Here is a 16518-nt window from a genome sequence, read left to right as displayed (position 1 = left end):
AAGAGGCAGTGGATGAAGTTTACAAAGCTAATAACGATGGATCAAAGAAGTCCTACCACTTCATGCAGTGTTCTTTAAAAATCAACAAATAGCTGGATCCTATCAAAACTGTAGAAAACCAAGGTCAAAGAGAACACTGTAAAAGCAGTTGGAGGAAAAGACATATTCTTACAAAGCAGCAATCAACAGAGTGACAGTTTACTTTTCCAGAAAAAGAAAAGACAAATCAGAAGACAATGTATCAGTATCTTAACCAAGTTTTAAAGAATTAACTGCCAACCATTCAAACCAGAAATGTACTTTAAGAATGAAAGCATAATGAATACATTTTCAGCTATAAAAAACCTGAGAAAATCTGTCACCAGTAGACTCTCACTAAGGGAAAGAGTAAAGGATGTTTTCAGGCAGCATAAAAATGATTCCAAAAAAAAGTACAGAAAAGAAGAAAGAACAACAAAAATGGTAAACATATGCAGAAGTCTAAATACAGACTTTAAAAAGTAGTAGTAACGATATGTTCTTGTGTTGAAAATATATAAAAGATAAAATACATTACAACAATGGCATATAAATTGCAGAATGGGGGGCTAAAGGGAGTGAAAGAAGTCAAAAAGTCCTTGTATTATCTAGGAAAAGATTAAGAGTGCCGATTTAAAAAAAAATGTTTAATAAAATGAATATATCAGTTAACAATATATATTAAGCCAAGAATGCATTACAATCTCCATAGTAACCACTGAACGAACAGAGAAGTGAACATAAAACTTCTAACAGAGGCTTAAAAATTGTAAGCATTAAAAAATATATATAAAACAAAACAAAATGGGACTTCCCTGGTGGTCCAGCGGCAAAGACCCCAATCTCCCAATGCAGAGGACCTGGATTCAATCCCTGGTCAAGAAACTAGATCACATGTGCCCCAACTAAGGGTTCACATGCCACCAGACGGAGTTAAATAAACAAATAATTTTTAAAAAGAACAAAACAAAAACCCATGTTCTACCAAAGGCAAGGAAGGAAGGCAAAAAAGAACACTGAGCAGACAGAAAAAATAGAAAACATTTCATCACTGCAGATGGTGGCTGCAGCCATGAAATTAAAAGACGCTTGCTCCTGGGAAGGAAAGTGATGACCAACCTAGAGAGCTTATTAAAAAGCAGAGACATTGCTTTACCAACAAAGGTCCATCTAGTCAAGGCTACGGTTTTTCCGGTAGTCACGTGTGGATGTGAGAGTTGGACTATAAAGAAAGCTGAGCGCCGAAGAACTGATGCTTTGGAACTGTGGTTTTGGAGAAGACTCTTGCGAGTCCCTTTGGACAGCAAGGAGATCCAACCAGTCCATCCTAAAGGAGATCAGCCCTGAATATTCATTGCAAGGACTGATGCTGAAGTTGAAACTCCAATACTTTGGCCACCTGATGTGAAAAAGTGACTCATTGGAAAAGACCCTGATGCTGGGAAAGACTGAAGGCAGGAGAAGAGGAGGACAGAGGGTGAGACGGTTGGATCACCAACTCAACGGACATGAGTCTGAGTAAACTCCGGGAGTTGGTGATGGACAGGGAAGCCTGTCGTGCTGCAGTCCATGGGGTCACAAAGAGTCGGAGACGACTGAGTGACTGCACTGAAATAAGATAATTTAAACCCAAATCACATGTATTAATACATTGACTATATAATCCAATTAAGGTAAAGATTTTCAAACTGGATTAAGAAAAAGAAATCAACATCCACTACTTATGAAAGACATCTAAAATAAATGGCTATGGAAAGGCTGAAAGTAAAAATACGAAAAAGATAACCATACAAACATTAGCCAAATCAATCTCTCATTAACTATAATGATAAAGCAAAAAGTGACTCTGGAGATATAGACAAACACTCCCTAATGATAAAACGTTCAACCCACCAGAAATATACAATTATAAATGTATACAGTCCTAAAGATAAAGTATTAAAACATAAAAAGCAAAAATTGGAAGCAGACTACAAAGACAAATGGTCTAAAACCATAATTACAGCAGAAGAATGGAACACACGCAGCTCAGTGGTGTCTGTCTCTTTGAGATCCGATGGACTATACAGTCCGTGGAATTCTCCAGGCCAGAATACTGGAGTGTAGACATCTTCCCAACCCAGGGATCGAACCCAAGTCTCCCACACTGAAGGCAGATTCTTTACCAGCTGAGCCACCAAAGACGCCCAAACACAAGCAGCAAAGCTGGCCAACTGAACAAACAGAGCAATTATCCAGCAACTGCAGAACGCATTATTCTTCTCAAGCACAACATGTAACACTTAACAAAAACTGACCATCAGCAGGGACTAAAACAAATCTTACTAAATTCTAAAGCAGTGAAGTCAGTGCGGGTGAAGCCACACTTAGAAGGAAAAGTATCTGAAATGTATACATTAGAAAATAAAACTGAATATCAGTTAACTAATATTTTCAAAAACTAGAAAAATAACAATACCTACCCAAAAGAAACAGAAAGAAGAAAATAACAAATGGCAGATATTAATGAAGCAGAAAATAAATGTAAACAAAAAAGATCAACAGGCCTAGAAGTTGATTCTTTACAAAAAGACAAAATCGATAAATTCCTAGAAAGATTAAGGAAGAAGGCACAAATAACCAGAAAGACTAATTAAAAAAGAAGGCACAAATAACCAATGTCAAGAATAAAAAAGGAGGCTATTATCGTACATCCTACAGACACTAAAAACAGGAGAATATCTTTAACAAACTTATGCCAATATAGCTGAAGATCTAAGATGGAAAATTACAAGATAGAAACTTATAAAATTGACAGTAAAAGAAAAAATGTTAAACACCTGAATGCTGTAATACCATTCAACAAACCCAAAAAGGACACTTCAAGGCCAGACAACTTCACCTGTGAGTTTTGTCAAACATGTCAAAGTAAAATACTACTACTATCACACAAAATCTTCCAGAACTCCAAAACTTACTTTTAAGGTCAGTATAATTTGATACCAAAATTCGACAAGGATGTTAAGAAAAAGAAACATTATGGGACTATTCTACTAACTTATTAGGATGCAGAAATTCTAAATAAAAGGTTAGCAAGTGATATTAATGAACATATAAAAAATAACATCATAGCCATGTTGGATTATTTTATATATGCAAGTTTGACTTAACACCTGAAAAATCAGTTAATAAGTCAACACACTAACAGAATAAAAGAGAAAAATCAAATGATTACCTTAATATATATAGAAAAGCACTTGAAACAATTCAGCATCCACATATAATTAAAAACTTTTGGCTAACTAAGGATAAGAACTCCCTTTGAATGAAAAGAAAAAGTGATGTAGCAATTATGAGTTAAGTAAATAAAAAGATTCACCATACAATCCAGCAAAACCACTCTTGGGCATAAATCCAGAGAAAACTATAATTTGAAAAGATACACGCACCCCAGTGTTCATTGCAGCACTACTTACAAGAGCCAAAACATGGAAGCAACCTAAATGTCCTCTGACAGATGAATGGATAAACAAGATGTGATATATATACACAGTGGAATATTACTAAACCACAAAAAAGAATGAAGTAATTCCAATTGCAGCAACATGGATGTATCTACAGGTTATCACACTATGTGAAGACAGAGAAATAAAAATATCACATGATATCGCTTATATGCAGAATCCCAAAAGCTGACACAAATGAACTTATTTACAAAGCAGAAATAGACTCACAGCAAAAACAAACTTTCGGTTACTAAAGGGAAAGGCAGGGGGCAGTCTGGGATTCACATATACACACTACTAAATATAAAATAAATAATCAACAAGGACTTACTGTATAACACAGGGTACTATACTCAATATCTCGTAATAATCTATAAGGGAAAATAATCTGAAAAGAATATATATATGCATGCACGCTTAGTTGCTCAGTCGTATTCAACTCTTGGCAAACCCATGGACTGTAGCCCCACCAGGCTCTCCTGTCTGTGGGATTTTCCAGGCAAGAATACTGAAATGGGTTGCCATTTCCTAAATACATATATATATATATATATATATATATATATATATATATATATATAAATAACTAGAATTAATTTCATAAATTAGCTAGGTTCTGGATACAAAGTCAATTAAAGATATATATATATTTCTATAGGTTACCAAAGAACTTAGAAAAAAAATTTTTTAATAAACAATATACAGCAGAGAATAAAATATCTAGTAATAAATCTAATACAAGATGTGAAAGACCTTTAGAGAAAACTATGAAATATCTTTGAAAGAAATTTTGAAAGAGCTAAATAGAGGAAAATACCATGTTCATGGACCAGAAGATTCAACATTATAAAGATATTAACTTTGCCCATTTATTTATAAACAATGCAATCTCAATCAAGATCACAGCAGTGTCAGTTTCTGTTGTTGCTGTTGTTCTGTTTTGGTGGAACTTAGTAGCTGATTCCAAAATGTTCTGTAAACGTAAAAGAGAATAGCCAAGAAACTCTTACAGAACAAGATAAGAGGACTTGGTCTAATGAATATAAACCCTGTTATAAAACTGCAGTGTGCTATTGGTGCAAAAATATTCTCACAAACAAAAGAAATGGGCTAGAGAGCCCAAACACATATTGGAGCACATGATTTACGAACACGGTAGCCCCGCAGGGGCTATGTCCTAAGAACGGAATGAGAACAGAATGGACTTAGCAGTAAATCATGCTGGGGCAACTGGATGTCCATAAATACTTTTTAAATTAAAACTTCAACCCTATTTCACACAGTATGCAAAAATTAATTCCCAGTGAATAAGTTTGGGGTAAATAAAAATTGGGGGGATAAAACTGAAAAGTTTTGACTTCCCTAGTTGCCCACTCGTTAAAACTCGGTGGTTTGCGCTTCCACTGCAAGGGATGCAGGTTTGAGTCCTGGTTGGGGAAGTTCCCCACGCCACATGGTACAGCCAGAAAAGAAAAAACAAAAAAACCCAGAAAAGTTTCTAGAAGATAACACAGAAGTCTATGTTTATAACCTCAGAGTAAGAAAAGACTTATTGAACAGAACACAATAAAACACTAACCATAAAGAAAAAAAGACTCTATTAAGGACTTGGTTTTTTTAAATCAAGAACATCTTTTCCTCTTTAAGGGTGAATAGGCAAGCAACTGAATAAAGACTGTGCCACATGTACAGCCAACAGTGAGCTCATATTCAGAATATATATATATTTAAAATACCTACAAATCAGTAAGAAAAAAGCCCAAACAACCCGATTGCAAAGTAGTCAAGAGACCTGAACGATGATGTCACAAAATGAGTAGGTGCTCAATCTCATCAGTAAGGAAAAAGCAAAGTAACTACACAATATAAAAAACCACCAGAGAGAGGCTAAAATTACAGACTGACAATGTTGGCAAGGATAAGGAGCAAGGGAAATTCCCATTTGCTGTGGGTGGGAGCATGTTGGTACAACTACTTTGGAAAACAGTTTGGTGTTATCTATTAAAGTTGATGAGGATACAACCTCAGTTCAGTTCAGTTCAGTCGCTCAGTCGTGTCTGACTCTTTGCGACCCCGTGAATCGCAGCACGCCAGGCCTCCCTGTCCATCACCAACTCCCAGAGTTCACCCAAACTCATGTCCATCGAGTCAGTGATGCCATCCAGCCATCTCATCCTCTGTCGTCCCCTTTTCCTCCTGCCCCCAATCCCTCCCAGCATCAGAGTCTTTTCCAGTAAGTCAGCTCTTCGCATGAGGTGGCCAAAGTATTGGAGGTTCAGCTTTAGCATCAGTCCTTCAAAAGAAATCCCAGGATTGATCTCCTTCAGAATGGACTGGTTGGATCTCCTTGCAGTCCAAGGGACTCTCAGGAGTCTTACCCAACACCACAATTCAAAAGCATCAATTCTTCGGCGCTCAGCTTTCTTCATAGCTCAACTTTCACATTCATACATGACCACTAGAAAAACCATAGCCTTGACTAGATGGACTTTTGTTGGCAAAGTAATGTCTCTGCTTTTGAATATGCTATCATCTAGGTTGGTCTTTTAATTTCATGGCTGCAATCACTATATGCAGTGATTTTTGAGCCCCCCAAAATAAAGTCTGACACTGTTTCCACTTTTTCCCAACTGTTGTAGGCATACAACCTACAAGTTGACAATTCCTCCCCTGGCCCCAAAAAAAACACAAACAAGAATTGCTCCAAGGAAGAGCCATTTAGGACTCCATGATGGATCTGTCTCTTTGACTATAACCTTTGCTTTTCATTGCTTTTGTTATTATGAAAGTGAAAGTGAAGTCACTCAGTCGTGTCTGACTCTTTGCAACCCCATGGACTGTAGCCCCATGGTTCCTTCGTCCATGGGATTTTCCAGGCAAAAGTGCTGGAGTGGATTGCCATTTCCTTCTCCACCAGGAATTGAACCCAGGTGTCCCGCATTGCATGTAGATGCTTTGTCTGAGCCACTAGGGAAGCATCATACATAATGACCCGCCTCAGGAAGCCCTGTGGCTCTGCCTAAAGAAATTAACACATCCCCATCCAGAGGCTGGCCATTCCAGAAGATATTTGCAAGATAATAGTCTTCAATTCCTCAACTCCTCCCCTTCTCTGTCCCATAAAAGAACTGGATTCCAGACCCCAACAAGATGTTTATCTTGAGACATTAGTCTTCCATCTTGCCTGTCAGCCACAGACTGAACTGTTTCTGAATAAGGTTGTTTTTCTTGCCTCTACACTTCATCTTGTGGTTAACTGGCCCATCGTGCAGCAGAATGACAACAGCCACCTTATCCACAGACCCCCAGATAACCATTCAAGGTCCTCCAACAGAACAGTTGATAAATTTGGCTAACAGTTTTCCACACAGCATGGGGAAATGAATTCCAGTCACAAAGAATCTAGATACATGTCAATACATTATCCACGATTATGTGATCAAATCATTCATTCCGTGATCAAAAAAGACAAGCAAAACCAAAACACTGTATTCAGAGATAGGCTCTCTGTCACACAAACTATAAAGAAAAAGGAAGAAGTGTTACCAAAAAAACATCAAAATAGGTTTTTTGTTCGTTTTTCACCTTTGGTGGATGGTGAGCAGTGACTGGGAAAAGGCCACAAGGGGGAATTCTGAGGCCCTGCAACGTTCCAGTTTTTATACTGGTGTTGGTTACAAAATGTTACTTGGATAAGTCATTGCACTCTGCATCTCTATTTTGTGCATATATGTATATGAAATTTCAGTTAAAGGGGATTAATAAATCAAATGCATCTACAATCTAAAAAATAAATCTCATTCTGTCAATACCTATGTGTACTGTTTGGCATCAAAAAGAGAATACTCTTAAGGGGGAAGGGGAGTATCCTCACTGTGGCCCATTGTTTTTATAGCTTTGGTGCTGACATCTTACCAAGCACCCTGGACCACTGAGCACTTCTGACTAGTTCAGGTTACCTACTCATCCATCATGCATTTGACCAGCACTGGTCCAGATAATGCACATTACGTAAGGGTCCTGAGATCTTCCAGAAAATCTCCGATAACTGATACCCAACGCTTGCTCTTCCTTCCTCTCCTCACAGGCTGATTTTCTTTCTCCAGTTCTCAGCTCCAGTGTCATTTCTACAGGGAACCTTTCCTTCCTCCCACTCCTACCAGGAAAGGGGTAACTGACATGGTATTCCTCTCCTTGGACTTCAGTGCTGGTCATTCTGTTTGCACCTCTCTCCCAGATCCATTCCTGGGAGGCTGAGTCCTCCATCACCAGGACAGCCCATCCAGCCAGTTTCTACTGGGTCCCACAGAAGAGAGGCAACGGCAGAAACTTGGAGGCAGGGAGAAGACAGAAGCTGGGCATGTCCTCCACACCCCCTTTTTGCTGGGGCCTCTGTTCTTGGGGGTGGCAGCTCCTCTGGAGGCCCAAACTGTTCCTGCTTGGCTTGAGCTCACCTGGTCTCCAGCAGCATCATTCCTGCCACCTTCTCTATGCCTGTCACTGGTTCTGGTAACCCTGCCTCCATCCAAGTTGCCTTTTCACTAAACTCTCTTCGTTTGAACTAGGTTAGATTGTTTCCTGCTGAGACGGTGGCGGTTTTATATTAATTAATAGGATAATTTTCTCAGCATCTGTCTTTTCCCAATAGGCTCTGAGCTTCGTGAAACTGGTACTTCAGAAATGACTAACCAATGTTTTAAATGATATGGTGAGTTAATAAATGCATGAATAAGCCCACATTAGAAATGGAATACTATGCATTATACAAGAATTTCTAAAATGTCCTTGCTTCATTTGATGTGGCACCAATTTATCTGGGGAAACATTTTTCCTATGTTGGTTGAAAATAACCTTTATTGACAGGAATATTTTTACTGATTTCAATTATTTCAATTATTCTAGCAATAACTATTAACAGGTATAATTTCTCAGTTAAGAAGATAAGTTTATCTATCTGTAATAAGTCATCAATGATGAGAGTCCAAGTGGACTGAAGTTAATTGTAGCTCCAAGAGTTAATGGGAACACAATAAAAACGTTAACTAGAAAAAGATTTAGCCACTTCTCTGGTGGCCCAATGATTGGGACTTTGCCTTCCAATCCTTGATAGGGGGGCCAAGACCCCACAAGCCTTGAGGCCAAAACACCAAAACATAAAACAAAAACAATACTGCAACAAGTCCAATAAAGATTTTCCAAATGGTCCACATCAAAAACAAACTCTTGAAGAAAAGGAAGGCTTCGCATCTTATTTTTTATAACCTATTGCAAACGACTCTAGAAAATAAATACTCAGTAGTTCATGGTGTGAGAAGGGTTATCTCCAGGCTGGAGATGTTGTTAATACCATAATCTACTCTACATTGCTGCTTTAGACTTTAAGGACAATCTGGGCTGATAACAATATTAAATATGCAAGTTTAATATCAACACATATTGTTAAACAAGTTCTACAAAATGAACTGGAAAATTCTGATTCTAGGACACTAGTCAGAATTTCTGGAACACAGTCTGGAACTCTGCAGATGCCTTCTTTTATGGCAGAAAAAGTGCAGAAAAATCAGATTACCTAGAGGTGATCTGATGCACTAGCAAGATCTTTCAACCCAGTAGCTACGATCCAGTGTGACCCTTGAATTTCAGTCTTGAGACAACCAGTTCATACATTAGAATCATAACTAAATACATACTATGTCAAGAATTTTTAGTTTATAGCAAGGCATTTTGGAAAGCAACAATTTACAAGCTCCAAGTGGGGGATGTATTCTGAACTCTGAAGAGATCAAGGTTCATCTCTTTTCTGCAATCACTCTCCTGTTTTTTCTGCTAACTTTTTCATAGTAAAAAATATCCTTATTCTGTTCATTCTAACCAAAAGAGAGAGAGAAGGGTCTGATTTCTCTAGTACAGTGTGAGTTCAAGATTATCTGTCATCTCCCACCACCCAAACTAGTTGGTAAGGGAAGATCTTTCTGATGTCTTGGGATAGTGGGTAGGGGTCTGGTTTTACAAACTGGAATGAGATGCCACGGTTTTAGTACTAGTCACAATACAAAATACCTCGTGAGGGGGTTTGCGGAAGTGATTGAGTTAAAACAGTTAAAATGCAGTTACACTTCTAATTATTTTATAGCCAGATAACTTGCTTTGTTATGCCTAATTAGGTGCAACAAAAACAATATTCCTTTTTCCTCCCTTCTTCCTGTTCTCTTCAGTCATAACTAACATAGGAAATGACCACACCAGCTCTTTACTGATTGCTTCCCTGGAAACAAAAGAGCATTTTACACCTGATCCTGCCATTACCAGCAAATAAAATGAAGCAAAAATTAACTGTCCTTCACCTCTCCTGCCCAAACGGGAAGTACAGCATTCAGTTCCTAAGCACTGATGCTCCTCTCACCCCAGACTCTCAGTTCCTAAGCACTGATGCTCCTCTCACCCCAGACTCTCTCATCTCCATTCTCATCAACATCACCCACTTACGGGGCGCCCGGTACACGAAGGGCCCCGTCGCCCGACAGGGTTAGCAAAAAAAAAGCACCTCATTCAGTCTGAATATGACGACTCCTGATGTTTTCCACGCAGCAAAGCGGGGAGGGCGGCCCAACCCCTAGGGACAGGGCGGCGTCTCGGGTGCCCGCAGCCCAGGACCGCGGGCGGCGCCGCAGAGCTCCCGGCCCCCACCCGCAGGTCCTTACCCGCCAGTCCGCCGCCGCCGCCTCCATCGCCCGAGTGCCCCTTCCTCCGCTGCAGGATGAAGTAAGGGTTGGCTCTCTCGGTGATCCACAGCGCGTTGGCCAGCAGCACCTCTTCGGGGTTCACCCACATGTTCCCTGGCGCCGCGGGCTCCCGTACAATGGGGCGGCGGGTCGGGTCCGGCACGCACCGGTGCGCAGCCCCGGGCACACGCGCGCCCGCCCGCCCGCCCGCCAGCTAGGTGCGGCGGCGGAGAGCGACTTCACCAGGGGGCGGCCCGCGGGGCCCGGGCCACAGCGAAGCCCCCGCGGGCGGCCGGGCAGGACGGCGAGGAGTCGGGCGCCGCGAGAAGCATCCTCTCCGCGGCGCCGCCGCCTCCCGCGAGCCCGCGGCCGCAGACGCCCGGGCTCCTTGGCTCCGCCGCCGGGTCGGGGCCCACGGCGGCGGGAGGAGCGAGAGGAGGGGGAAGGAGAGCGGGAGGAGGAGGAAGTGGTGTAGCTCAGCCGCGGGATCCGGCTCGGCAGCTGGCAGGGCTGCGGGCGACTCGCGCTGATCCTGCCCCGCGGGTCGGGCGGAGCTGGGCTGGGGTGCGGCTGCTCCCGCAGCGCCCACCCAGGGTCCCGGCCGCCTGCGTCTCCAGCGGCTCAGAGCCCTCCAGGGCACGGCGCGAGAACACTCCGCCGGGGGGCCGCTCGCACCCTCGGCGAAGCTCAGCTCCCGGCTGGAAGGACGCTCCGGACACTGCGAATGAATGACGACAGCGCGGCTCGCTAGGAGCGAGCCCCGGCGACACCAGCTTCCGCGGACGCGAGTCCTCCGCGGGCCCTGCGAGCCGAACCAGGCCGCTGCAGCTGGCTTCGGGCGAACCTTCTGGGGACCCGGTGGCGAGCACTCGGCCCCACGCCCATCCCAGCAGCGAGGACGCTGCCAGCCTCCGTGGGGCGTGTGTGCGCGCGCGCCGTGTGTGTGTGTGTTTATGGTTGACGATCTGTAAGCTGGCGCCACCCCTCTTCCCAAGAAATGTGTTCCAAGCTTCCAGACTTGGAGCTAGAGACAGAGGTCGGAAGTGGACGCAGCCAATGATTGCTGGTGTTTTTGTTTCCTGCATCCCTAGGCAAGTCATGCGCCAAACTTGTCACCGCCTGTAGCTCCGCCCCCACTCCATTCCATTGTAATTAAAATGGCCCAGCTAAGTGCATTACATCACTGCTTTCCTTGACCTGTAGGGCTTGAGCAAATAGCGAAGTTGGAAGCAGCCCCAAAGCTTAGAGCAACTAATTCACCCCACAGCTGTCCCTATATGAAGCGTTTGGCGCTTCGAGGACCGGATATGGCAGGATTCAAGGATTTATCCACATGTAATGAATGGATTTAAATTTTTTAAAAGAATCATTGTAATTAGAGACACACAAACCAGGCCATCTTTATCTCTAGACAATTTTGCTTTCTCCAGGTATTTCAAGTCTCTTTGTAGTGATCACGTTCCATCCACCTACCTATCTGATGACCTTTTTTCACTTCTGTTTTACACCTAGAAAATCTGTAGAAAGCTCAGCAAAGAGTCTCCTCTTGACGGGTGATGGGAATTTAGTAAGCTTTTTTTTTGTTGTGGAAGTTGGACAATTCTAGGGACTTCTCCTTTTCCCAATGAGCAAAGCATTCAAATGAGGCTTTCTTGTGTGGACTTCACGTTTTTTACCTACACAGCTCTCACTTGGACTGCAAATGGCCAAATGACACATCCCAGACATTTTAATGAGACTGCCTCTGCACCTATTGATTTCCTACTCAGTGGGCTCTCAAGAAGCAGAAGTCTCTCTTTAGGTTATCACACTGACTGACCTTCTGCCTCTTTAGGAAGCATTTAGATTGCTAGACATTTGTGGGAATGTCATACTTTTAACACAGACTCAAAATGCCATTTGGCACCTTTGGTCAAAGTATGGTGACTTCAGTCATAAAGATTGATTCCAAATTTTTAAAAAACCAATCATATTGCAAGTCATTCATGTGTAAAATTGTATTACTCTTATATTTATATAATATCAATATTTTGAAGTGCTTCCATAGATATTCTTTTATTTAAAATTAGCGATTTACAAACTCAACTAAGTGCTTTCATGGGCTTCCCTGGTGGCTCAGTGGTAAAGAATCCACCTGCCAACGTAGGACACACCGGTTCGATCCCTGGGTCAGGAGGATCCCTTGGAGTAGGAAATGGTAACCCACTCCAGTATTCGTGCCTAGAAAATCCCACAGTAGCCTGGCAGGCTACAATCCATGGGGTCCCAAAAGAGTCAGACAGGACTTAGCGACTGAAACACACCAACAAGTGCCTTCATTCTATTAGTTGTTTCATGTGGGATCTAGTTCAATAACCACGGCTTGAACCCAGGCTTCCTGCATTGGGAGCATAGAGTTTTAGCCAGTGGCCCAACAGGGAAGTCCCAGTGCCTTCATACCATCTTTTAGAGTGTCCTTATCATACTGCTCAAAGTTGTAGCTTGACATCTCTACCCTAGACGTACAGTGGGATCTTAGCTTAGCACTTTTTATCTATTGGTACTAAAGTGGTATTTACTTATATAATTCTAGTGTTCATTCACTGATTCATTCAAAGTGTAATTATTGAGTATCTTCTCAACTCTAGGCACTAGGGATAACAAGTGAACAAAACATACCAAAATCTCCGTCATCACAAAGATTAAGATGTAAAGTTAATAATTATAAAAAAAAAAAAAACAACCTTAAAAAACAAGATTGAACACCAAGAGGAAGGAAGAAAAATATTTAAGTCCTTAGCTATTTTCTGGCTTTTTTTCTTTCTTTCTTTCTTTTTTTTTTTTTGAAGACTTAGAGCACATTCTGTCCAGGAAATCAGGGCTTCCATTTCACAGCTGGTTCAGTGGTTAAAGAATCTGCCTGCCAACGCTGGAGACATGGGTTAGATTCCCGAGTCAGAAGGATCCCCTGGAGGAGGAAATGGCAACTCACTCCAGTATTCTTGCCTGGAAAATTCCATAGACAGAAGAGACTAGGAGGCTACAGTCCATGGGGTTGCAAAGAGTCAGATACAACTGAGCATGCACGCACATAGTTAAAGAACATTGCAAAGAACCAAAGAAATTATCGGGAGTTTATGGCAGCTTGCTGGTCTCATGCTGTTAACTGCTCACTTATTAAAATGTAGCTTGGTTAAAAAAAAAAATCAAATACACCTGAACTAGAAATGACAGTCATTTGACATATTAAAATCATAATGACATATTAATTAATGACAATTAATCCAACCAGTTCTTCAGCAAAATAGGTGAGTATTTTTAGCTTTCAACTCATTTTCATTGGTTTTAAGACCAAGGATTGTCTCAAACCACTTAAAGAAGCATTCAACAAACACCTAGATAAGATAGGAGTAAATGACTTCACAGTCTTTGTATCAGCTATCTCCCCGCTCCTCCTTCCTTACTCCCATGGAAAAATTCTACTCCAATAGAGTTCTGATGGGCCCATTGGAGCAATCAGTGGGTTTACCACTTAGTGGACAAATCTGATTGAAGCAAAACTGTGAGGATGGTAAATTTGTCTTTGACATCTCTCATCCTGATGCCTGCATGTTTCCATCTTTCTGGCTTTTTCACCTTCACAGTGGTGTATTTGCCTCCCTATCCTCACGCTTTGCCCAATAAATCCTCTACTTTGTCTGCTAGGGACTTGCCTACCATTGAAAATACCATGGAGTCTTAAAAACTTTATTCTGCCCTCCCCCACCTCTCAACTATAGTGCCCATGCCTCCATAGCCCAGTTCTCTGGGAAGTAAGGTGGTGAGAGCTGCAAAACACTAGTCCTACTAACTATTCCATCACCCAGTAGCCCCAGGGGTGGTCAGGTCAGTAGACAATTCAGTTCTAATTTCAGCAAAGAGAATTCACCCAAGAGATTCAGTTCAGTCCAGTCGCTAAGTCATGTCCGATTCTTTGAGACCCCATGAATCACAGCAGGCCAGGCCTCCCTGTCCATCACCAATTCCTGGAGTTCACTCAAACTCATGTCCATCGAGTTGGTGATGCCATCCAGCCATCTCATCTTCTGTCGTCCCCTTCTCCTCCTGCCCCCAATCCCTCCCAGCATCAAAGTCTTTTCCAATGAGTCAACTCTTCGCGTCAGGTAGCCAAAGTATTGGAGTTTCAGCTTCACCATCAGTACTTCCAATGAACACCCAGGACTGATCTTTAGGATGAACTGGTTGGATCTCCTTGCAGTCCAAGGGACTCTCAGGAGTCTTCTCCAACACCATAGTTCAAAAGCATCAATTCTTCAGCACTCAGCTTTCTTCACAGTCCAACTCTCACATCTGTACATGACCGCTGGAAAAACCATAGCCTTGACTAGATGGACCTTTGTTGGCAAAGTAATGTCTCTGCTTTTCAATATGCTATCTAGATTGGTCATAACTTTCCTTCCAAGGAGTAAGCGTCTTTTAATTTCGTGGCTGCAATCACCATCTGCAGTGATTTTGGAGCCCAAAAAAATAAAGTCTGTCACTGTTTCCACTGTTTCCCCATCTATTTGCCATGAAGTGATGGGACCGGATGCCATGATCTTCGTTTTCTGAATGTTGAGCTTTAAGCCAACTTTTTCACTCTCCTCTTTCACTTTCATCAAGAGGCTTTTTAGTTCCTCTTCACTTTCTGCCATAAGGGTGGTGTCATCTGTATATCTGAGGTTATTGATATTTCTCCCGGCAATCTTGATTCCGGCTTGTGCTTCTTCCAGCCCAGCGTTTCTCATGATGTACTCTGCATAGAAGTTAAACAAGCAGGGTGACAATATACAGCCTTGACATACTCCTTTTCCTATTTGGAACCAGTCTGTTGTTCCATGTCCAGTTCTAACTGTTGCTTCCTGACCTGCATATAGGTTTCTCAAGAGGCAGGTCAGGTGGTCTGGTATTCCCACCTCTTTCAGAATTTTCCACAGTTTATTGTGACCACACAGTCAAAGGCTTTGACATAGTCAGTAAAGCAGAAATAGATGTCTTTCTGGAACTTTCTTGCTTTTTCCATGATCCAGCTGATGTTGGCAATTTGATCTCTGGTTCCTCTGCCTTTTCTAAAACCAGCTTGAACATCTGGAAGTTCACAGTTCACGTGTTGCTTAAGCTTGGTTTGGAGAATTTTGAGCATTAATTTACTAGCGTGTGAGATGAGTGTAATTGTGTGGTAGTTTGAGCATTCTTTGGCATTGCCTTTCTCTGGGATTGGAATGAAAACGGACCTTTTCCAGTCCTGTGGCCACTGCTGAGTTTTCCAAATTTGCTGGCATATTGAGTGCAGCACTTTCACAGCATCATCTTTCAGGATTTGAAATATCCAAGAGATTAATAAAATGTTAAAGAAAACCAACTCCTTTCCTTGTCTTCTAGCTGAAGGTAACCTGTCAACAAAGATTTTTTTTTTTTTTTTTTTTTTACTGCCCAGACCTACTCTGTCCAACTTGGAAGGGCAATAGTTCCAGGAGAGCATTTGTAATTTCTAGTATCCAGTGAGGTAGAAGGAGGATGGTGACCAGTTGGGATGGGGAAGAGTAATATCATTTCAAAGATCTAAGCCTTTGCAGTAGCTTTGATATCTGATACAGAGACCTTCACAGTGGATCTGAGTTGCTCATCCTCCCGGAAAAACTAGACCAAGCAGTCACCACAACAGTCTTCTCTGCAAGCAATGAAGCTAATTGATGATACCAAAGCCACAGTTTGGTTCTGTCAGCTGTAAGTGGCTGAAGAGCTCTGCAGCCAAGACCATCCTGTATAGTGGGAATTGTGGGGAAAGATTCTTTGAACTACCTTTGATATCTAATAGTCCTACCTTGCCTCCATTCAGTGAATCACTCTGCCTTTTGAATTCTGAGATGCTCTGGAATCAAAACTGACTGAAACATTATCTCTCTTTATGTCAGAGAAGCTGTGGCCAGCTGACCTCTGTCAAATGCATCTGTGTTCCTGGAGTGAAAGAAGGGAAGAAGACAGCACCCTCTCCAGGGAAGAAAAATGAAGAAAGGTATTAGTGGAGAGCTGATTAACTGTCATTTAAGAGAGCACATGTTAATGGCTGGGGAAGAATGATGAGGTAAAGAGCTTAGACCACATGGAAAAGTGAATACATACTCACCCCACCTCACACTCATCCGCTGCAAGTTCCTGGAGGCCAAGACTGAGGTGAGATCATTCCTGTATCTCCGGGTTTAACACTGGAATCTCTGTAAATGTCCAACTGGGAAATGCTTATAAGACTCCTGAATTTCTAAACTTCAGAAAAG

At 42.0% G+C, this 16518-nt stretch overlaps 1 protein-coding gene across 1 annotated transcript in view; it reads right to left on the bottom strand.

Annotated features, from left to right (window-relative positions):
* The window catches only part of TBC1D9 (TBC1 domain family member 9), a 120824-nt gene extending 109630 nt beyond the window's left edge, over positions 1 to 11194 (bottom strand). The window contains exon 1 of the mRNA XM_069556855.1: positions 10205 to 11194. Within this exon, the coding sequence (XP_069412956.1) occupies positions 10205 to 10334 (130 nt within the window). The 5' untranslated portion in view covers positions 10335 to 11194. The remainder of the gene's footprint in view (positions 1 to 10204) is intronic.
* Between the last annotated feature and the right edge of the window lie 5324 nt (positions 11195 to 16518).

The sequence above is a fragment of the Ovis canadensis genome, chromosome 17, assembly GCF_042477335.2.
Source record: "Ovis canadensis isolate MfBH-ARS-UI-01 breed Bighorn chromosome 17, ARS-UI_OviCan_v2, whole genome shotgun sequence".
Taxonomy (NCBI): domain Eukaryota; kingdom Metazoa; phylum Chordata; class Mammalia; order Artiodactyla; family Bovidae; genus Ovis; species Ovis canadensis.
Note: the sequence above shows the minus strand (reverse complement) of the source record. Positions and strands in the feature narration are given on the sequence as shown.